The sequence below is a fragment of the Bos javanicus genome, chromosome 15 (assembly GCF_032452875.1).
Source record: "Bos javanicus breed banteng chromosome 15, ARS-OSU_banteng_1.0, whole genome shotgun sequence".
NCBI lineage: Eukaryota > Metazoa > Chordata > Mammalia > Artiodactyla > Bovidae > Bos > Bos javanicus.
In genome coordinates, this window is record NC_083882.1 from 16197962 (window position 1) to 16221079 (window position 23118).

At 37.2% G+C, this 23118-nt stretch overlaps 1 protein-coding gene across 5 annotated transcripts in view; it reads left to right on the forward strand.

Moving 5' to 3' along the window:
• The window catches only part of CWF19L2 (CWF19 like cell cycle control factor 2), a 140355-nt gene that overhangs the window by 97486 nt on the left and 19751 nt on the right, over positions 1-23118 (forward strand). For all 5 annotated transcript variants that reach the window (XM_061440191.1, XM_061440194.1, XM_061440193.1 and 2 more), the window contains 3 exons: positions 7726-7842; positions 14062-14217; positions 18670-18750. In XM_061440191.1, coding sequence (XP_061296175.1) covers positions 7726-7842; positions 14062-14217; positions 18670-18750 — 354 coding nt within the window. The remainder of the gene's footprint in view (positions 1-7725; positions 7843-14061; positions 14218-18669; positions 18751-23118) is intronic.

Below are 23118 nucleotides of genomic sequence, written 5' to 3' on the forward strand. Positions count from 1 at the left end.
TTATCATTGTATACTTGCATATATCCCATTATATTCAAACATGTATGTTTATAGTCACTTCTTTCGATAAATATTCTTGTTGTTCAGTCACTCAGTCGTGTCTGACTCTTTGCCACCCTATTGACTGCAGCACACCAGGCTTCCCTGTCCTTCATTGTCTCCTGGAGCTTGCTCAGACTCATGTCTATCGAGTCGGTGATGTCATCCAACCGTCTCGTCCTCTGTCGTCCCCTTCTCAATAAATATTAAATATCACTTATTTAATAGCCGGTAATAATAGTCATTTATTTCCGCATTTGGCAATTTAATCCTTATGTTAAGTAAATAGTTATCATGTACCAGATGTATGCCTGGTAATTAGTAATTAGTCACTGGGGAAAAGTAGAGAATCGAATATACTTGTGACAGAGCACAGTAATGATTGCCCTGATTTAAGGAACTGTTGTTACAAAACAAATATAGAGAGGAAATGTGGGAAATGATGAGAGGTTATTTTTTGAAAAGCTGATCTGAAAGGCTTCTCTGAGGAGATATTTTAAAGGTATGAAAGTAAAGCTATGAAAGATGAGAAGAAGCAAGCAACATGAAAATCTGAATGAGTAGTGTTTCAGAAAGAGGTATCAGTGAGTGAAGACATGAGATGGGCATTTATGGAACAGAAAAAAAGAACCCAGTGTAGCTAGAGTGGAGTGAGTGAGAAAAAGTGGTAGGAAAAGAAGTTGAATGAATGAATGCTAGTTTCAAAAACTAATATTGTGGAGAATATACATATACATATTATTTGTTTCACATATACACACAGCACCTACATAGTCAAAGAACTGGTATTGACTTTTTCATTACAATTCTAGTCTTTAATACCTTTAGGTCATTAAGACCGTCAGTGTATCAGTTTGAATTTTGGTTTCTTTAACTTTTAATTTTTCATTACCCTTCTTTTCCATTTCTTTGTTTTCCTCTAGACTTTATCAAAAGTGTGTGTGTGTTAGTTTCTCAGTCCATGTTCAAATCTTTTTGACCCCATGGACTGTAGCCTGCCAGACTCCCCTGTCCATGGAATTCTCCAGGCAAGAATACTGGAGTGGGTTGCCATTCCTTTCTCCAAGACTTTATAAAAAAGTAAAAGTAAAAAAGTCCATTCAAAATTTAATCAATCAAAAACCCTTAACCAATCTTACCAGATCCTTGTATTAATTTTCCCATGTTCTTTTCTAGACTGTTAAATAAACATTTATATTTTCATAATTAGGACATTTTGTATAAATATTTCATTCCCCTTCAGTCTGGCCCCTACCTTTACCAAATGTAAGAATAAATTCAGTTTAGTTCAGTAGCTCAGTCGTGTCCGACTCTTTGTGACCCCATGGGCTGCAACACATCAGACCCCCTGTCCATCACCAACTCCTAGAGTTTACTCAAACTCATGTCCATTGAGTCAGTGATGCCATCCAACTATCTCATCTTCTGCTGTCCCCTTATCTCTCCTTCAGTCTTTCCCAGCATCAGGGTCTTTTCAAATGAGTCAGTTCTTCACATAAGGTGGACAAAGTTTTGGGATTTCAGCTTCAACATCAGTCCTTCCAATGAATATTCAGGACTGATTTCCTTTAGGATGGACTTGCTGGATCTCCTTGCAGTCCAAGGGACTCTCAAGAGTCTTCTCCAACACCACAGTTCAAAAGCATCAAATATTCGGTGCTCAGCTTTCTTTATAGTCCACCTCTCACATCCATATATGACTACTGGAAAAACCATAGCATTGACTAGATGGACCTTTGTTGGCAAAGTAATGTCTCTGCTTTTTAATATGCTGTCTAGGTTGGTCAAAACTTTTCTTCCAAGAAGTAAGCATCTTTGAATTTCATGGCTACATCTCCATCTGCAGTGATTTTGGAGCCCCCAAAAATAAAGTCTGTCACTGTTTCCACTGTTTCCTGATGTGTTTGCCATGAAGTGATGGGATCGGATGCCATGATCTTAGTTTTCTGAATGTTGAGCCAAAGCCTTTGACTGTATGGATTACAATAAACGGTGGAAGATTCTGAAAGAGATGGGAATACCAGACCACCTGACCTGCCTCTTGAGAAATCTGTATGCAGGTCAAAAAGCAACAGGTAGAACTGGACATGGGACAACAGACTGGTTCCAGATAGGGAAAGGAGTACTTAAAGGCTGTACATTGTCACCCTGCTTATTTAACTTAGCAGAATACATCATGAGAAACGCTGGGCTGGATGAAGCACAGGCTGGAATCAAGATTGCTGGGAGAAATATCAATAATGTCAGATAGGCAGTTGACACCACCCTTATGGCAGAAAGCAAAGAAGAACTTAAAGAGCCTCTTGATGAAAGTGAAAGAGGAGAGTGAAAAAGTTGGCTTAAAGCTCAACATTCAGAAAACTAAGATTATGGCATCTGGTCCCATCACTTCATGGCAAATAGATGGGAAACAGTGGAAAAGAATAAATTAAACATAAAGTAACAAAGTTTCCAATAATTCTGTATAAAAAGTTTGGGTATTTTTCAGTGACTGCATTTTCCTAAATGCACTGAAGACAGGCTAGGTCCACACAGGCACAGAGGTGTGAAGTATACAAAACTTCTGTTTGCCTCCTATTTTATAGACTATTTCCCATAGTAGGCATTTCTCAATTAGTGAAACAAACTCTTGGCCAGCAAAGAGACGTTTTCTATTTTCAACCCATACATTGTTAGACAAATTCCTTTTCCTCTCCTACTGTGAGGTAATCCACATTTTTCAATTAGAAGGTATTAAATTTTAATTTTATACTTTTTAATGCAAAAAGGCAAAGTGGCTGTCTGGGGAGACCTTAAAAATAGCTATGAAAAGAAGAGAAGCGAAAAGCAAAAGAAAAAGGAAAGTTATAAGCATCTGAATGCAGAGTTCCAAAGAATAGCAAGAAGAGATAAGAAAGCCTTCCTCAGCGATCAATGCAAAGAAATAAAGGAAAACAGAATGGGAAAGACTAGAGATCTGTTCAAGAAAATTAGAGATACCAAGGGAACATTTCATGCAAAGATGGGCTCAATAAAGGACAGAAATGGTATGGACCTAACAGAAGCAGAAGATATTAAGAAGAGGTGGCAAGAATACACAGAAGAACTGTACAAAAAAGATCATGATGACCAAAATAATCACAATGGTTTGATCACTGACCTAGAGCCAGACATCCTGGAATGTGAAGTCAAGCGGGCCTTAGAAAGCATCACTACAAACAAAGCTAGTGGAGATGATGGAATTCCAGTTGAGCTATTTCAAATCCTGAAAGATGATGCTGTGAAAGTGCTGCACTCAGTATGCCAGCAAATTTGGAAAATTCACTACTGGCCACAGGACTGGAAAAGGTCAGTTTTCATTCCAATCCCAAAGAAAGGCAATGCCAAAGAATGCTCAAACTACCGCACAATTGCACTCATCTCACACGCTAGTAAAATAATGCTCAAAATTCTCCAAGCTAGGCTTCAGCAATATGTGAACCGTGAACTTCCAGATGATCCAGCTAGTTTTAGAAAAGGCAGAGGAACCAGAGATCAAATTGCCAACATCTGCTGGATCATTGAAAAAGCAAGAGAATTCCAGAAAAACATCTATTTCTGCTTTATTGACAATGCCAAAGCCTTTGACTGTGTGGATCACAATAAACTGTGGAAACTTCTGAAAGAGATGGGAATACCAGACCACTTGACCTGCCTCTTGAGAAACCTATATGCAGGTCAGGAAGCAACAGTTAGAAGTGGACATGGAATAACAGATTGGTTCCAAATAGGAAAAGGAGTACGTCAAGGCTGTATATTGTCACCCTGCTTATTTAACATATGCAGAGTACATCATGAGAAATGCTGGGCTGGAAGAAACACAAGCTGGAATCATGATTGCCGGGAGAAGTATCAATAACTTCAGATATGCAGATAACACCACCGTTATGGCAGAAAGTGTAGAGGAACTAAAAAGTCTCTTGATGAAAGTGAAAGAGGAGAGTGAAAAAGTTGGCTTAAAGTTCAACATTCAGAAAACGAAGATCATGGCATCAGGTCTCATTACTTCACGGCAAATAGATGGGGAAACAGTGGAAACAGTGGCAGACTTTATTTTTCTGGGCTCCAAAATCACTACAGATGGTGTTTGCACCATGAAATTAAAAGACGCTTACTCCTTGGAAGGAAAGTCATGACCAACCTAGATAGCATATTGAAAAGCAGAGACATTACTTTGCCAACAAAGGTCCGTCTAGTCAGGGCTATGGTTTTTCCTGTGGTTATGTATGGATGTGAGAGTTGGACTGTGAAGAAAGCTGAGCGCTGAAGAATTTATGCTTTTGAACTGTGGTGTTGGAGAAGACTCTTGAGAGTCCCTTGGACTGCAAGGAGATCCAACCAGTCCATTCTAAAGAAGATCAGTCCTGGGTGTTCTTTGGAAGGAATGATGCTAAAACTGAAACTCCAGTACTTTGGCCACCTCATGCGAAGAGTTGACTCATTGGAAAAGACCCTGATGCTGGGAGGGATTGGGGGCAGAAGGAGAAGGGGACGACAGAGGATGAGATGACTGGATGGCATCACTGACTCGATGGACGTGAGTTTGAGTGAACTCCAGGAGTTGGTGATGGACAATGAGGCCTGTTGCACTGTGATTCATGGGGTTGCAAAGAGTCAGACACGACTGAGCGACTGAACTGACCTGAACTGAACTGAAATTTTAATTATAAAGTCAATTTTCCAATTAAGGTATTAAATCTTCTTTTTGTCTCTTACTGAGCATCAGCTGATATGTTTCTTCCTCTTGGTCCAGCCGTATCATTTTTATTTCATTTTAACACTATTTGAATTGTGTTATTAACACTATTTGAATATATTGTTTCTTGATCTGTGTTTCATTGTGCTATTTTAGCTGTAACCAAATACTGTCTCTTAATTAGTTTCAGACTTTCATCTGTGAATATTTTAATTTAGAAATGTTTGAAATATTGATTTGATGTAATTTCATCTGTTTCCTACAGTATCTGACTTCTTATCCTATCTATTGTAGACAGTAGATTATTTTATTAATCTGAGTAAGCAATAAGATATTTATCCTTTTAGTTATTACCCAAGTTAATTATATATGACTATGAGTTTCAGAAGAATTACTTTGTGTTAGGTGGTAATAGTTAACAGTATTCTAAAGCAATTCAGTCATATTCACTCTGCTTGAATGTCTAATATTTAAAGTTAATGTCTTAAATACAAATTTCTTAAGGAAGCTATATTAGTACTCATTAGAATCAAACAGTTATTTTAGTTTCTTTTTTTTTTTTTAATTTTTATACTTTACATAATTGTATTAGTTTTGCCAAATATCAAAATGAATCCGCCACAGGTATAGATGTGTTCCCCATCCTGAACCCTCTTTCCTCCTCCCTCCCCATACCATCCCTCTGGGTCGTCCCAGTGCACTAGCCCCAAGCATCCAGTATCGTGCATCGAACCTGGACTGGCAACTCGTTTCTTACATGATATTTTACATGTTTCAATGTCATTCTCCCAAATCTTCCCACCCTCTCCCTCTCCCACAGAGTGCATAAGACTGTTCTCCCAAATCTTCCCAGCCTCTCCCTCTCCCACAGAGTCCATAAGACTGTTCTATACATCAGTTTCTGATCATAAATTGTCCCTACCTTTTCCTTTCTTAAAAATAAAAATTACCTATCCCCTTCTTGTCCTAACAGTATCCTTTACTTTAAAAAGTGCTTTGATTTTTAATAAAAGACAGCATAAACAGATAGATGATTCCATGTTGCTGGATTGTAAGAATCAATATTGTGAAAATGATTATAATACTAAGTGCAATCTACAGATTCAGTGTGATCCCTATCAAATTACCAGTGACATTTTTCACAGAACTAGAACAAAAAATTTCACAATTGACATGGAAACACTAAAATAGCAAAACCAGTCTTGAGAGAGAGGAATGGAACTGGAGGAATCAACTTTCCTGACTTCAGACTACACTACAAAGCTAGTCATCAAGACAGTAAGGTATGGCACAAAAACAGAAATGTAGACCAGTGGAACAAGATAGAGAGCCTAGAGATAAAACCACACACCTATGTGTACCTTTTTTTTGACAAAGCAGGCAAGAATATACAGTGGGGCAAAGATAGCCTCTTTGATAAGTGGTGCTGGGAAAACTGGACAGCCACACAGCTACGTATAAAAGAATGAAATTAGAACCCTTACCAGCACCATAGACAAAGATAAAATTAATTAAAGACCTACCCGGAAACTATAAAGCCCTTAGAGGAAAACACAGGCAGAATACTCGATGACATAAAGCAAGATCCCCTATGACCACCTACTAGAGTAATGGAAATAAATATAAACAAGTGGGACCTCATTAAACTTAAAAGCTTTCACACAGCAAAGGAAACTACAAACATGGTGAAAAGACAACCCTCAGAATGGGGAAAAATAATAGCAAATGAAGCAACTGACAAAGGATTAATTTCCAAATCAAGCAGCTCATCAACTCAATATCAGCAAAACAAACAACTCAATCAATAAGTGGGAAAAAGATCTAAACAGACATTTCTCCAAAGAAGACATACAGATGGCTAACAAACACATGAAAAGACGCTCAACATAGCTCATTATTAGAGAAGTGCACTTGTTTGTGGGTTGCTGACCTGGGAATGTATGTCCTAACGATAGTGTACCTTCACGTGTTACTAGTCTCTTTGTGGTTTCTTCTTTATGTATTTATTTGCAAAATATTGTTTCTGCTAGTATTCAGGTTGTTCTTATAGATAGTTGCTCTGTAATTAGTTGTAGTTTTGTTGTGGCTGTAGGAGGAAGTGAATTCAGGGTCTTCCTACTCCACCATCTTGGTCACCTCTCCAATGCTTATTCCTGATATTGCTTTTAATTGTGAATATTGTTATGATTTAACTGTAAGTTTAAGTATATATAGCCATATTCATATATACTCCTAGTTCTTCACTCAAATACCAAAGAATTTAAAATTTGCATTATTTTGTAAAGCAATTAATCAGTTAATAGATAAATGTTATTCAGTTAATTCTCTTATATAAAGTTTTTCTAGCTAAAACCTAACCAAAAAGTTATAGAAAATAAGATCAAGCCAGTTTGAAGAATATTTATGGTCCTTATGAATACCTTTTGCTTTCTACATGTATAGTAATTGACCTTTTTGACTTTAAAAAAAAAATACAGTTTGTGTAAAATGGAGAAATAGTGCCAGCTTCTAGGTAATGCATAGAACTTAACCAGTGCTGTAAAGCCATGTAGAAGTTATGTCTCTTTTCTTAGCTAATGATTAATAGGCATCAGTTTAACTTCCATTTCATTACCAGGTCTTGTATGTTTTTTTTTCCTTGCAAAATTTGTGTTGTTTCATGAGCTCTGAAGACATGTAGCTTTCTCAGATGAAGGATAAAATGTCAATCATTCTCCCCTTTGGTAAGTTTCATCTTTGAGGTATCTTACTCAAAATTGAGACTTCTGCAATAAATTTCTGGTTTATTAAAAGGTATCTTCATGGCTTTTAAAATTTTAAATAGTGAATATCTTCAAAGTATTAAAGTATAATATATTATGACCAGGTATATTTTATTAAAGGTTAGCCATATTGACCTACAAGGGGCTCATCTTTCAGAACTGAGAATAAATAACAAGAGCATTTCACCTTTGCATCTTTTTTCCCCATAGGTTTATTTATGTTTACCCAATGTGCGATCTCTTACTGAAGGGCACTGCTTGATCGTCCCTTTGCAGCACCATAGGGCAGCTACCTTATTGGATGAAGACATCTGGGAGGAAATTCAGGTCAGCATGATAATGCTCATAATCTTTGTTATGATCCATAGCAATTTTTACACACTATTGTGACAAATTCTAACAAGTTTTATACCTTCATTCAATGATTTTACATTCTAAATTTAAACACATACACATTTCCATAGTTGTGTATACCTGTGGGTCATGGTGTTTTCACCACTCACTACATTTTTACTTTATTGAAAGCTTTAAACAAATATTTTTAATGAGGTAATGATTGTCATATAATGTACTAGTTTCAGGTATACAACTGATAGCTTTTGGCTATTAAATTAACTTTGACCAACTAATTATATTTATTTAAAATAAAAATCAGTGTTTAAGATTTCTAATATTTGCTTTTGTGGAACATGAAATAATCATTTTTGCCAAGGTAAGCTAATAGATTACAGCCAAAAAGAAGGATGTTTTCAGATAATAAAAAGTAATTTTTGGAAGATAGTGATTTATACTTAGTGATTGTTATATTTTCCTACAATGGCATTGACATTTTCTGCTACTGTGATAGTGTCATGATTTTGTTATCAGGCTACATTTCCACACTTTTCCCTTATAGCCTGGCTGATATTTGGATTCAGGGATTTTGTGTGTGTGGTGTGGAGTGAATCTTCAAGAACTTGAAAGGCACAACATGGGTGAAATTGCTGCTAAGTGATTTCAAGACCTTATACTCACCAAAACAGGAAGAGAGAAAAACCACTTGTTTTTCCAGTGGTTGACAAATGAATAGGGGTTATAAGAACCCCTAATTAGAAACCATGAACATTTTAAGACTTCCTAAGAGACTAATCATGGGTCTCTTTAGAAGATGGGTCATGGTAGAGAGTTCTGACAAAATGTGTTCCACTGGAGAGAATGGCAAACCACTTCAGCATTCTTGCCTTGAGATCCCCATGAACAGTATGAAAAGGCAGAAAGATATGATACTAAAAGATAAACTTCCCAGGTCCAGTAGCCCAATATGCTACTGGAGGAGTGGAGAAATAGCTCCATGAGGAATTAAGAGACTGAGCCAAAATGGAAACAGCACCCAGTTGTGGATATGTCTTGTGGTGAAAGTAAACTCTGATGCTCTAAAGAACAGTATTGCATAGGAACCTGGAATGTTAGGTCCATGAATCAAGGTAAATCGGAAGTGGTCACACAGGAGATGGCAAGAGTGAACATTGACATTTTAGCAATCAGTGAACTAAAATTGACTGTAATGGGTGCATTTAATTCAGATGACCGTTATATCTACTCCTGTGGGCAGGAATCCCTTAGAAGAAATGGAGTAGCCCTCACAGTGCAAGAGAGTCTGAAATGCAGTACTTGGATGCAGTCTCAAAAATGACAGAATGGTCTCTGTTTGTTACCAAGGCATACCATTCAGTATCACAGTAATTCAAGTCTTTGGCCCAACCTGTAATGCTAAAGAAGCTGAAGTTGAACGGTTCTATGAAGACCTACAAGACCTCCTGGAATTAACACCACAAAAAGATGTCCTTTTCATCATAGGGGACTGGGATGCAAAAATAAGAGGTCAAGACATCTGGAATAACAGACAAGTTTGGCCTTAGAGTAGAAAAGGAAGCAGAGCAAAGGCTAACAGAGTTTTGCCAGGAGAACGCTCTAGTCATAGCATACACATTGTTCCATCAACACAAGAGACCTTTCTACACATGGAGATCACCAGATGGTCAATAGCAAAATCAGATTGATTATATTCTTTGCAGTCAAAGATGGAGAACCTCTATAAAGTCATCAAAAACAAGATCAGGAGCTGACTGTGACTCAGACCATGAACTCCTTATTGCAAAATTCAGACTTAAATTGAAGAAAGTAGGGAAAACCATTAGGCCATTCAGATATGACCTAAATCAAATCTGTTACCCTTATTCAGTGGAAGTGATAAATAGATTCAAGGGATTAGATCTGATAGACAGAGTGTCTTAAAAATTACGGACAGAAGTTTGTAATATTGGACAAGAGATGGTGATCAAGACCATTCCCAAGAAAAAGAAATGCAAAAAGCAAAATGGTTGTCTGAGGAGGCCTTACAAATAGCTGAGAAAAGAAGAGAAGCCAAAGGCAAAGGTGAAAAGGAAAGATAGACCCATCTGAATGCAGAGTTCCAAAGACTAGCACGGCGGGATAAGAAAGACTTCCTAAGTGAACAATGCAAAGAAACAGAGGAAAACAATAGAATGGGAGACACTAGAGATCTCTTCAAGAAAATTCAAGGTACCAAGGGAACATTTCATGCACAGATGGGCACAATAAAGGACAGAAATGGTATGGAACTAACAGAAGTAGAAGGTATTAAGAAGAAGTTGCAAGAGTACACAGAAGAACTATACAAAAAAGATCTTCATGATCCAGATAACCACAATGGTATGATCACTCAACTAGAGCCAGGTGTCTTAGAGTGTGAAGTCAAGTGGGCCTTAGGAAGCATCACTACGAAAGAAGCTGGTGGAGTTGATGGAATTCCAGCTGAGCTATTTCAGATCCCAAAAGATGATGTGTTAAAGTGCTGCACTCAGTATCTCAGCAAATATGGAAAACTCAGCATGGCCACAGGACTGGAAAAGGTGTTTTCATTCAAGCCCCAAAGAAGGGCAATGCAAAAGGATGTTCAAACTACTGCACAATTGCATTCATTTCACATACTAGCAAAGTAATGCTCAAAATTCTCCAAGCCAGGCTTCCAGAGTAATGAATTGAGAACTCCCAGATGTTGAAGCTGGATTTAGAAAAGGCAGAGAAACCAGAGATCAAATTGCCAACATCCATTGGATTATAGGAAAAGCAAGAGAATTTCAGAAAAACATCTGCTTTTACTTCATAGACTATGCTAAAGCTTTTGACTGTGTGGATCACAACAAACTTTGGAAAATTCTTAAGGAGATGGGAATACCAGGCCACCTTACCTGCCTCCTGTGAAACCTGTATTCAGGTCAATAAGCAACAGTTGGAACCTGACATGGAAAAATGGACTGGCTCAATTTTGGGAAAGGAGTATGTCAGGGCCGTATATTGTCACCCTGCTTATTTAATTTATATGCATAGTACATCATGAGAAATGCCAGGCTGGATGAAGCACAAGATGGAATCAAGACTGCTGGGAGAAATATCAATAACTTCAGATATTCAGATGACACCACCTTTATGGCACAAAGCGAAGGGGAACTAAAGAGCCTCTTGATGAAAGTGAAAGAGGAGAGTGAAAAGGCTGCCTTAAAACTTGACATTCAAAAACTAAGATCATGGCATCTGGTCCCATCACTTCATGACAAATAGATGGGAAAACAATGGAAACAGTGACAGACTTTATTTTCTTGGGCTCCAAAATCACTGCAGATGGTGACTGCAACCATGAAAGTAAAAGATGCTCCTTGGAAGAAAAGCTATGACTAACCTAGACAGCATATTAAAAAGCAGAGACATTACTTTGCCGACAAAGTAATAGTCAAAGTCCATATAGTCAAAGGTATGGTTTTTCCAGTAGTTATGTATGGATGTGAGAGTTTGACCATAAAGAAAGCTAAGCACCAAAGAATTGATGCTTTTGAACTGTGGTGTTGGAGAAGACTCTTGAGAGTCCCTTGAACTGGAAGGAGATCCAATCAGTCCATCCTAAAAAAAATCAGTCCTGAATATTCATTGGAAGGACTAATGCTAAAGCTGAAACTCCAATACTGTGGCCACCTGATGCAAAGAACTGACTCATTGAAAAGACCCTGATGCTGGGAAAGATTGAAGGCAGGAGGAGCAGAGGGTGACAGAGGATGAGGTGATTGGATGGCATCACTGACTCAATGGACATGAGTTTGAGCAAGTTCCAGGAGATGGTAATGGACAGGGAATCCTGTCATGCTGCAGTCCATGGGGTCACAAAGAGTCAGACTCGACTGTGCAACTGAACTGAACTGAACCTGAAATTATACCATTAAACTCATATTTTTTAAGTCTTTTATATATATATATATATATATATATATATATATATATATCTATCTATCTATCTATCTATATGAGAAGTACTTAAAAGTGTGTGTGTGTGTGTGTGTGTGTGTGTGTGTGTGTGTGTCCTCCTTGAGGCTAATGGTATGATGTTTATACATTTTATAATATTGAACTATTTTTGCATCACTACTAATTTAGTGATTTTAAAGTTTCATTTATAATCCATGACATCTTAAGTCTGTCTTATTTGCTGTTGTCCAGATAGACACTAGAACAGTCATCCAACAGTTAAACCAGAAAAGACTTAATGAAAAAATCTGAAGTAAAGAATTTATTAGATAATCTTTAGAGTATCTAAATTTTTATTGTTGCTGCTGTTGTATTTAATCTACTTTTTCATTTTTTTAAACAATTGGTTTTCAGGTATATAGTTCCATTCTAGTAATTATTTTCCTTCTCTCTAATGTTATAAAATTCTCTCCACAGAACTAAGTGATTATTCAATAAATAACAATTGAAAATATGCATAATAAATAAAAATTCACAAATGTTCTAAGTTAACAAAATAAAGACAATCTTTAAAACTATATTATAAAGCCAAACGTACTTTCCATTTGGCTGTTTTTTGTTTTATGCATGTATTATTAGACATGTGAAGATAACTATCTGGGATATAGTTGAGTGGGAAAATAGAGTTCTCTGTTGTCATTTTCTGATTTGTCTGAAACAGCTTGAGTTATATCATTGGTGTCTTCTTCACTGTTGTTGCAAACAGCACCTAATTCACAATACGTTGAGACAGCTAAAGTTAATTTCTTATATCATCATCCATTGTGGAAGATTGCCTTCAAGAAGTAATTCAGGCATTCAGATTTCTTCCATGATTAGCTTCTCCTGTGGTGCCGTTCTTCCCTTTCAGACCCTTGGTTTGAAGAAAATAGACGTGAGAAGACAACACTACCTTTTGATAACTCTTGTAACACATGTCATTTCCATATACATTACCCAGAACTAAACACAGCCCCACTTAAGTCCCAGAGATACGGGGAGTTTTGTCTTCTTGTTTGCTCAAGCAGAAAAAAATGATACAATTTAGTGAACACAGCCTTTAGGGGGAAGCATTTTTATATACAGATAACAGATTGGAGGCATGGGAAGTACAAAATTTAAATGATTGATTTTATCATATAGATATTTATACCTATATTTTATTATTATTTTATCATAATTTAACTATATTGTATGTACATTGTCTCCATTAATGTGATTTTAGAAAGTATAATACCAAAGTCAGACAATTTTTGAAAGGGGAACCGATTGTCTATAATCATCTATAATGATTTAGCTAACAGTCACCTACCATGAGATCATAGGTATTTGCTAAGACTTCAGCAGCAAATTATCTGAAGTAAAGAGACTATGCTGAACTTACAGTTAGCTGTGGTTAGAAATGACTAGTGAATCCTCTATCTGTTGCTTATTAGGTAGCATTTTAGTTCATGTCAAATTACCATTATTTGCTTTTTTTTCCCTACTTGCTCTTGTTTATATATAAAAGGATTGGAAAATTGAATAGTGATGAGGGATCAGTATTAAATAGTCAGAGGAGACCTCATGGGAATCTAGAACTCCCACCCCCTACCCAGCAGTAATTTGTATCCTTTCCCTGTTTTGGGTGGCAAGAGAGGCTTCAGTGGCAAACCTGAACTGCTGTCTCCACGTGGCAGTAACTAGGCAGGGTCTTAACATAACCTGGTTGAATCTCGAGGAAATTATGCTGAATGAAAATTTGCAAGTGAAGGATCAGCACACATATAAAGGGAACCAGCAAATGAAGTTACTTTGAGGTCAGAAAAATAATTGGAAGTGAATTCTGCTTGTCTCACTGAATTTAAGGATGCCTACCTGCTCAGAGTACTTTTTTTTTTGGTTTTTGGATGTTTTTATATGCTTTTACTGTTAGTTCTATGTAATTTACCATGTAATTTTGATTTTATCACTTCCTTTTATTAGTTTACTGAAACTGTTTGTGATATATACATAATACTGAGCAGAGTGAGTTTCAGTTAAAAAAAATGTTGCTTAACTATGTGAAATGTGGTAGATTTAGAAAGTAAAGTAACTATAAGGTAACATTATAGAATTCCAACATTGTTTAATATTTCTTTTTTTTTAAAGAATTTGCTACACTTTTTATTGTTTTCATATTTTGAATCTCCTATCATTGCTTTATTTACCTAGCCATTTTGCTTTCTTCAGATGTTTAGAAAATCATTGGTGAAAATGTTTGAAGAGAAAGGATTGGACTGTATCTTTTTAGAAACGAATATGAACATGAAGAAACAGTACCATATGGTTTATGAATGTATTCCTCTCCCAAAGGAAGTGGGTGATATGGCTCCCATTTATTTTAAGGTATTTATAATAATCTTTACATACATATTTATTTTTTATTGTATTATGGTTTTGAAAACAGTTATCTTTATTCTGATATTTTTATCCTATATACTTATCAATTTTTATATCATTAAGAAATGATGTAAAGCACAAAAAATTCTGCTGTTTAAATTTTTGAAGAAATAAATTTGAAATTTTGACCTTTAAAAGCATGCTTATTTGTAAGTGTGAATATAGTATCAAATAGTAATTTGTAATTTCTATGTTAATTTCTCAAATGAAAAATCAGAGTTTTACCTTGAAGTACTTTCAAGTCAAAATTATAGTCATAACTCTAGAAAACTTACCATTGAAGTTCATCAGAGTCAGAGATAGTTATATGCAAACAGTATAAATTACAATTGCTGAGATAAGTTATTGCTGTAAGTTTTAGTATTTAATATTTCATCATGCTGTTTGTAAAAAGAAACTAAAATGTAACCTTGCCGTGCATTTTTGAACATTACAATAAATGATTAGAGTTCTTAAACAATTAGGTTTCATTATAATGTTCAAGCATGCATCCGTGTGTGCTCAGTCGCTAAGCTGTGTCTCACTGTTTTGCGAGCCCATGGACTATAGCCTGCCAGGCTTCTCTATCAGTGGGATTTCCCAGAGGCGTGCTGCCATTTCTCTCTCCAGGGGTCTCCTGCTCGGCCAGGTGGTTTCTCTACCATGGACCCACTAGAAAAGCCCATAATGTTCAGGCAGGTTTAGCTAAATAACCTTTGTTTAATACTGACCTGAGTGCAGTATAATTTATAGACTAATATAAATTTGTAAATGTAGAACGTATATGGAATAGTAACATCTACATTTAAAAAAGATAATGTTTTGTTGAGATGATATAGGAACTTGCAAAGTTTAGACAGTGTAGGATTGTAAAGTTTAATTAATATGGACTACAAATCCCAGTAAAAAAGATTATTTTTAAAAAAGAATTATAAAACCTATTAAGGTTGCTGAGGTGGTGAAAATCTACTTTTCCTGTAGAAATTTTGAAAAACAATCTGATTATTTGCTTTGAAATGTCATGCTATTAAAATACAGACAAGCCAGATAATCTGCAACTCTGTATCAGTCCTGTGTTAAACAAAATCAATTGAGAAAGAGATTATTATGCTTTTCTTCAGTGTCTTTTCTTTTTCTCTTATACTTCCTCAGTAGAGTACTAGATTATGAATGTAAGTATTGAAGTATATAGGGCACAACATAAGCAGCTACTGTTGCTCAATGGTGGGTGACAGAAGTCTCAGCTTTTAGCAGAATGATATATCACTTTCCTATACTAACTCTTATATGATCATTAAAGATGTATTTATTTGATCTGGCTTCAATTGTCTATCAAATGTACTACATTATAGTGTCAACACAAGAAACACATGTCTTTTAAATAGGAAATAGCTGTATACTATGCTTATTTGAATGTTAATTTCACATTTAAATTTGCTTCATTATAGTGCTGTTATTATAAAATGAGAGTATTTTATACTTATCACCCTAGTGCTTCTTTCTATTACATATTTTTTATAATACATATTAGACATATTGATTAGCTTAGATAAGACTTATAATTCCATTTCTATGTCTTTTTTCCCATACAGTTTTGCTCCTTTTTTCTGTAACCAGAAATAGTTCAAGTATTTGGTTACCAGAAAGTACATAAATAATTTCTTATATTTCAAAGAAGAGCAATAAAGCAAATTGAATTTATTTGAGTTGATGTCTCTGAATGGAATGGGATTCCCAGATGGCTCAGTGGTAAAGAATCTACCTGCCATGAGGGTGGGAGATTTGAAAGAATAGAGTTGAAACATGTATATTAACATATGTGAAATAGATGACCAGTCCAAGTTTGAGGCATAAAATAGGGCACTCAAAGCTGGTGCACAGGGACAACCCAGAGGAATGGAATGGGAAGGGTGGTGGGAGGGGGGTTTGAAGCCAGGGGCCACATGTCCAGCCATGGCTGATTCATGTCAGTGTATGGCAAAAACCACCATAATATTGTAATTCAGTTCAGTTCAGTCATTCCATCGTGTCCACTTTGTGACCCCATGGACTGCAGCATGCCAGGCCTCCTTGTCCATCACCAACTCCCAGAGTTTACTCAAACTCATGTCCATCGAGTTGGTGATGCCATCCAACCGTCTTATCTTCTGTCAGCCCCTTATCCTCCCGCCTTCTATCTTTCGAGCATCAGGGTCCTTTCAGATGAGTCAGTTCTTCACATCAGGTGGCCAAAGTATTGGAGTTTCAGCTTCAGCATCAGTCCTTCCAATGAATAGTTAGGACTGATTTCCTTTAGGATGGACTGGTTGGATCTCCTTGCAGTCCCAGGGACTCTCGAAGAGTCTTCTCCAACACCACAGTTCAAAAGCATCAATTCTTTGGTGCTCAGCTTTCTTTATAGTCCACCTCTCACATCCATACATGTCTACTGGAAAAACCGTAGCCTTGACTAGATGGACCTTTGTTTGAAAAGTAGTGTCTCTGCTTTTCAATATGCTGTCTAGACTGGTCATAACTTTCCTTCCAAGGAGTAAGCATCTTTTAATTTCATAGCTGCAGTCACCATATGCAGTGATTTTGGAGCCCAAAAAATAAAGTCTGTCACTGTCCATTGTTTCCCTATCTATTTGCCATGAAGTGATGGGATCGAATGCCATGATCTTAGTTTCCTGAATGTTGAGTTTTAAGCCAACTTTTTCACTCTCCTCTTTCACCTTCATCAAGAGGCTCTTCAGTTCTTCTTTGCTTTCTGTTGTAAGGGTGGTGTCATCTGCATATCTGAGGTTATTGATACTTCTCCTGGCAATCTTGATTTCAGCTTGTGCTTCATCCAGCCCAGCATTTTTCATGATGTACTCTGCATATAAGTTAAATAAGCAGGGTAACAGTATACAGCCTTGATGTATTCCTTTTCGTATTTGGAACCAGTCTGTTCCATGTCCAGTTCTAACTGTTGCTTCCTGACCTGCATACAGATTTCTCAAGAGGAAGGTCAGGTGGGCTGGTATTCCCATCTTTTTAAGACTTTTCCACAGTTTGTGGTGATCCACACAGTCAAAGGCTTTGGCATAGTCAATGAAGCAGAAATAGATGCTTTTCTGGAACTCTCTTTGCTTTTTTGATGATCCAGCTGATGTTGGCAATTTGATCTCTGGTTCCTCTGCCTTTTCTTAAACATCTGGAAGTTCACAGTTAATGTATTGTTGAAGCCTGGCTTGGAGAATTTTGAGCATTACTTTACTAGCGTTTGAGATGAGTGCAATTGTGCACTCATTGAGCATTCTTTGGCATTGCCCTTCTTTGGGATTGGGATTCTTTTCCAGTCCTGTGGCCACTGTTGAGTTTTCTAAAATTGCTGGCATATTGAGTGTAGCACTTTCACAGCATCATCTTTCAGGATTTGAAATAGCTCAATTGGAATTCCATTGCCTCCACTAGCTTTGTAGTGATGCTTCCTAAGGCCTATTTGACTTCACATTCCAGGATGTCTGGCTCTAGGTGAGTGATCACACCATCGTGGTTATCTGGGTCATGAAGATCTTTTTTGTACAGTTCTTCTGTGTATTCTTGCCACCTCTTCTTAATATCTTCTGCTTCTGTTAGGTCCATACCATTTCTGTCCTTTATTGAGCTCATCTTTGCATGAAATCTTCCCTTGGTGTCTCTAATTTTCTTGAAGAGATCTCTAGTCTTTCCCATTGTATTGTTTTCCTCTATTTCTTTGCAGGGATCACTGGGGAAGGCTTTATCTCATCTCTCCGTGCTATTCTTTGGAACTCTGCATTCAACTGGGTATATCTTTTCTTTTCTCCTTTGCTTTTTGCTCCTCTTCTTTTCACAGCTATTTGTAAGGCCTCCTCGGACAGCCATTTAGCTTTTTTGCATTTCTTTTTTTTTTTTTTTGCATTACTTTACTTGTATTCTTGTAAAGTAATTAGCCTCCAATAAAAAAAAAAAAAACAGCTCTTCTTCCCATGCAGGAGATGCAAGAGCCATGGATTTGATCCCTGGTTTGTGAAGATCCCCTGGAGGAGGAAATAGAAGCCACTCCAGTATTCTTGCTGGGATAATCTCATGGACAGAGGAGCCTGGCAAGCTATAGTCCATGGGGTCACAAAGAGTCAGACACAGCTGAAAGGCTAAGCATGCACACATGCTATGAATGGAGTAGGAAATTTGTGAATTTTTATATACAGGAATATAGAATAAGTAATATAGAATAAATTTGGGTGAAGATCAGACTTGTATGAAATCAAGAAATTCCAATTTTAAGTAACAGAAATTAAAGGGTTAATTCATTCATAATAATGACCTAACATGTATATTATACCCTATAGCTGATTCACTGTATTACTTTATTTTTAAACTGTTGCTTTGTATTTACTTGTATATTTTCATTAACAAATGGCTATTTCTTAGAAAGCCATAATGGAATCTGATGAAGAATGGTCTATAAACAAGAAATTGATTGATCTGTCTTCAAAAGACATCAGAAAGTCTGTAAGTATTACTTTTTCTTAATAAAAGAAATAATCCTACTGTTAGAATCTTTGTAATTTCCATATCTTATTTGAGAAAGAGACCATTTGGCTCAGTGACCAAAGGTGAAGTACATATAATTCTATAAATGAAGAAGAAATTATTTTCATCTTACCTGGTCTAGCAAATCCTTATTTGTCTAGTGGCTTATATGAATATTTATTCCTGATTTTCCGGCCCTCTGCAGTAGTACTTATAATTGGTTATGACAGCCATAAGACTGCCGTGAAAATTCTTCTTATGAGATTCTCAGCCGTGAAAGTTCTTATGAGATTGTCAGCCTCTGTGGGACAAGTGAGGAAAGATGCTTTCTTGTTACTGAATTTGTAATGAGAAAAACATTGGTCTTTCCTAAAGATCCTGTTTTGAATTTAAAACCAAGAGGCAGAACCTACTTGGAGACAGAGTTTGGGGTAAAGGCATAGTACATTAGCATAGCTTAAGACAGACATTTCCATAAGAAAAAGGCATTGGTTATCTCTAGGCTCAAGAATAGCTAACTTCAGGTGAAACTAGGTGTCATTATGGCAACACAGTATTTTAAGAGAAACCTCCCTTTAAATTTGTATAGGGAAGGAAAAAATATTGCTAGTTTGTTTCCTCCTGCCGCTTAAGAGAGATAAAAATGTCTGACACTTGCAGGCTATTTCCTCCATTTGGAGAACCCTGGCCTTCCTGCCTGTTACCCTCTCATTCCCCCTTTTCTTTTAGGAGAATTATGTTGCCTAGGGAAAAGGGGCGTCGTTCTCATTCCATAACTACTTCCGAGCTGACAAGGGGCGTGGTCCCTAAATTGGTGAGGCAGCATATTCTCCTAATCCTCATATTGAGGATATCTGATCCAGGGGCCCCAAATAGTAGCTGGAGGAAGCTACAGCAGTAGCAGGAGTTTGAGCAACCATTTGTAACTTAAAAGCTTTCATGCGGCTAGAAACAAATCCAGTTATACAATTACAGATGCAGGGAGCAAACAGCAAGAACAAAACAACCAGAATCAAAACTAAAAGTCACATTATGTCCATAGTTAGAGTACAAAGTGTTGCTCCAGTCCATTTTAGGGTTGGTAGATGTCATCAGATGAAGAAGAGGCATCGCATGTGATTGTTGTCAAAGGTATTCACAGACTTGGAGAAAGTCTTTTCCTTGAAGTGGGGATGTCCACCAGGGGAAGGCTTCCACTGACGAAGAGGGGAGCGCTCCGCAGACCCAGCAGTTAGACCCATTGTGGAATGCAGCATAGGAGTGAGCCCAGGACAGGAAGATATTGTCTTGAGGATCCAATGGCAGACTCAGGATATTTGGAGTCAGCAGAAGTAAGCTCACATAGGTTATCAGGCCCATCTAAAAGGTACAAAGTCAGAGCATAGAAAGTAAAGACATAAAATGAAGTCACTTAATTTTGGTCAGGGTGCCACCTCTTAACTCGAGTATGATGTACCCACGAATCAGTTCCTGGCACTTTGACAGCTGTGGGAGAGGAAAGAATAACCTGGTAAGGACCTTCTCAGAGAGGCTCGAGGGATGGCCCCCCAGATCCCAATGTTTTTATGAGGACCTCAGTTCCTGGCTCAAATAGAGGCCTGCTTGACTCGGAGGCTGGGTCAGGAGTCGTCTCCCGGAGTTCTGTTAATGTCTGTTGAAAAGCTGAGAGCTGAGTTACGTAATTAGTTAATTCCAAGGCTTCAGGGTCTATAACAATGTCTGTGCGTAAGAAAGGCCTTCCATAAATACATTCAAAGGGGGACAGTCCCTCCTTTTTGGGGGTAGTTTGAGCCCTCATTAAAGCTATGGGTAGGACTTTAATCCATTTGTCCTGCGTCTCTTGAGTTAATCTGTGCAGATGTGTAACATCCAGCTGAAGACTAGCAGGCGGGTACTCTTTCTACCCACTTCTGATGCCTATGTCAGAAGCTTTCTCTATCTCCTTTATACTTCAATAAAACTTTATTACACACACACACAAAAAAACTCTCTTTCTCGTTCCTTTTTTTGGCAGGGAGGGCTTATACATAGGTTCACTGTTATGTTCCTTTAAAATAGTAGTTGAGTTAGATTATGAATACATTTTTCTTTTATAGTCTTTACTAATCATGCTTCATAGTTTAATCTTGATTTTCAGGTCAAGTTTTAAATTGAAGGAGCACTTAAGTTGAGTACTTCTGTATTGACCTCCTTCTTTTCTAGAAATATACATTAAATGGAATAGATATATAATAGAACTATAGATTTCTTTTTCTTTTCCTATGAAAAGAGTATTATATGAATGTATATTTGAGTGCCTGCTATTTACCAGGCAGTGTTCTAGGTACATTTATACATAATGAAGCAGAGCAAAGACTTTTTGTAGCTTATAGTCTGGTGCAACAGTTGGGAACTGCATTCTTTGTACTAAATCCAGCCTGCTGCCTTGTTTGTGTGAATGAAGTTTTATAGTAACATAGATATATCCTTGTATAAGTACTGTTTTGGGCTGCTTTCATGCTACAAGGGCAGAATTGAGAGTTACAATAAAAATTTTATGATCTGCAATGCCCACATTATTTTATTTAAATTAAAACTTTTACTATAGGTTTTAAAAAGTTTTTTATAAGTTTTTAAAATTTTGCTGACCCTTATTATAGAAGATATCACTAGAATATTTCTCTCGCATTTCTTTTGGAAATCCAGACTCCTGATACATGTGGCTAATAGAATCTCCCTGTTTATATCCTTTATTACCTTTATTATATTACATTTATTATATCCCAGACAAAAGATTGAAATCTGCATTATTGGAGACAGTTTTAATTCAAAAGTAAAACCATTTATAAGTCTTTTCTCTTTTTAAAAATTAAAAAGAAATTTAATACAATTTTAAAAGTTTACTTTCCATTTACAGTTATTACAAAATATTGGCTGTTTTCTCCATGTTATACAATACATCCTTGAGCCTATCTTACACATGATAGCTTGTACCTTCAACTCCCCCACCCCATCACCCCTGCTCATTGGTACTGGTAACCACCAGTGTGTTCTCTATATCTATATGTCTGCTTCTTTTCCCCTTTATTCATTAGTTTGTTGTATTTTTTCGATTGCACGTATAAGTGATATCATATAGTATTTGTCCTTCTCTGCCTTATTTCAATTCCCATAATGCCTAATGCCATCCAAGTCCATCCATGTTGCTGCAGATAGCAAAATTCTGTTCTTTTTAACATCTTTATCCATTCGTCTGTTGATGGACACTTAAGATGATTTCATATCTTGGCTATTGTAAATAATGTTTCTATGAACATTTTCCAACCAGTCAATCCTAAGGGAAATCAGTCCTGAATATTCATTGGAAGGACTGATGCTGAAACGGAAACTCCAATACTTTGGCCATCTGATGTGAAGAACTGACCGTTGGAAAAGACCCTGAAGCTAGGGAAGATTGAAGGCAGGAGGAGAAGGGGATGACAGAGGATGAGATGGTTGGATGGCATCACCAACTTGATGGACATGAGTTTGAGCAAGCTCCCGGAGTTGGTGATGGACAGGGAAGCCTGGCATGCTGTAATCCATGTGGTTGCAAAGAGTCAGACACGACTGAGTGATTGAACTGAACTGATGAACATTTGGCTTTTTATACAATTCATGGGGTTCTTATAGCAAGAATACTGGGGTGGTTTGCCATGCCTTCCTCCAGTGGACCACATTATGTCAGAACTCTCCAGTAGAAACTGTCCATCTTGAGTGGCCCTGCATGGCATGGTTTATAGCTTCATAGAGTTATGCAAGCCCCTTCAACATGACAAGGCAGTGACCATGAAGGAGACTAGAGATCTCTTCAAGAAAATTGGAAATTTCAAAGGAACATTTCATGTAAATATGGGCACAGTAAAGGACAGAAACGGTGGAGACCTAACAGAAGCAGAAGAGATCAAGAAGAGATGTCAAGAACAAACAGAAGAACTCTACACAAAAGATCTTAATGACCCGGATAACCACAATGGTGTGATAACTCACCTAGAGCCAGACATCCTGGAGTGTGAAGTCAAAAGGGCATTAGGAAGCACTGCTGCCAATAAAGCTAGTGGAGGTGATGGAATTCCAGCAGAGCTGTTTAAAATCCTAAAAGATGATGCTGTTAAAGTGCTGCACTCAATATGTCAGCAAATTTGGAAAACCTAGGCAATGGCACCCCACTCCAGTACTCTTGCCTGGAAAATCCCATGGATGGAGGAGCCTGTTAGGCTGCAGTACATGGAGTCGCTAAGAGTTGGACACGACTGAGCGACTTCCCTTTCACTTTTCACTTTCACGCATTGGAGAAGGAAATGGCAACCCAATCCAGTATTCTTGCCT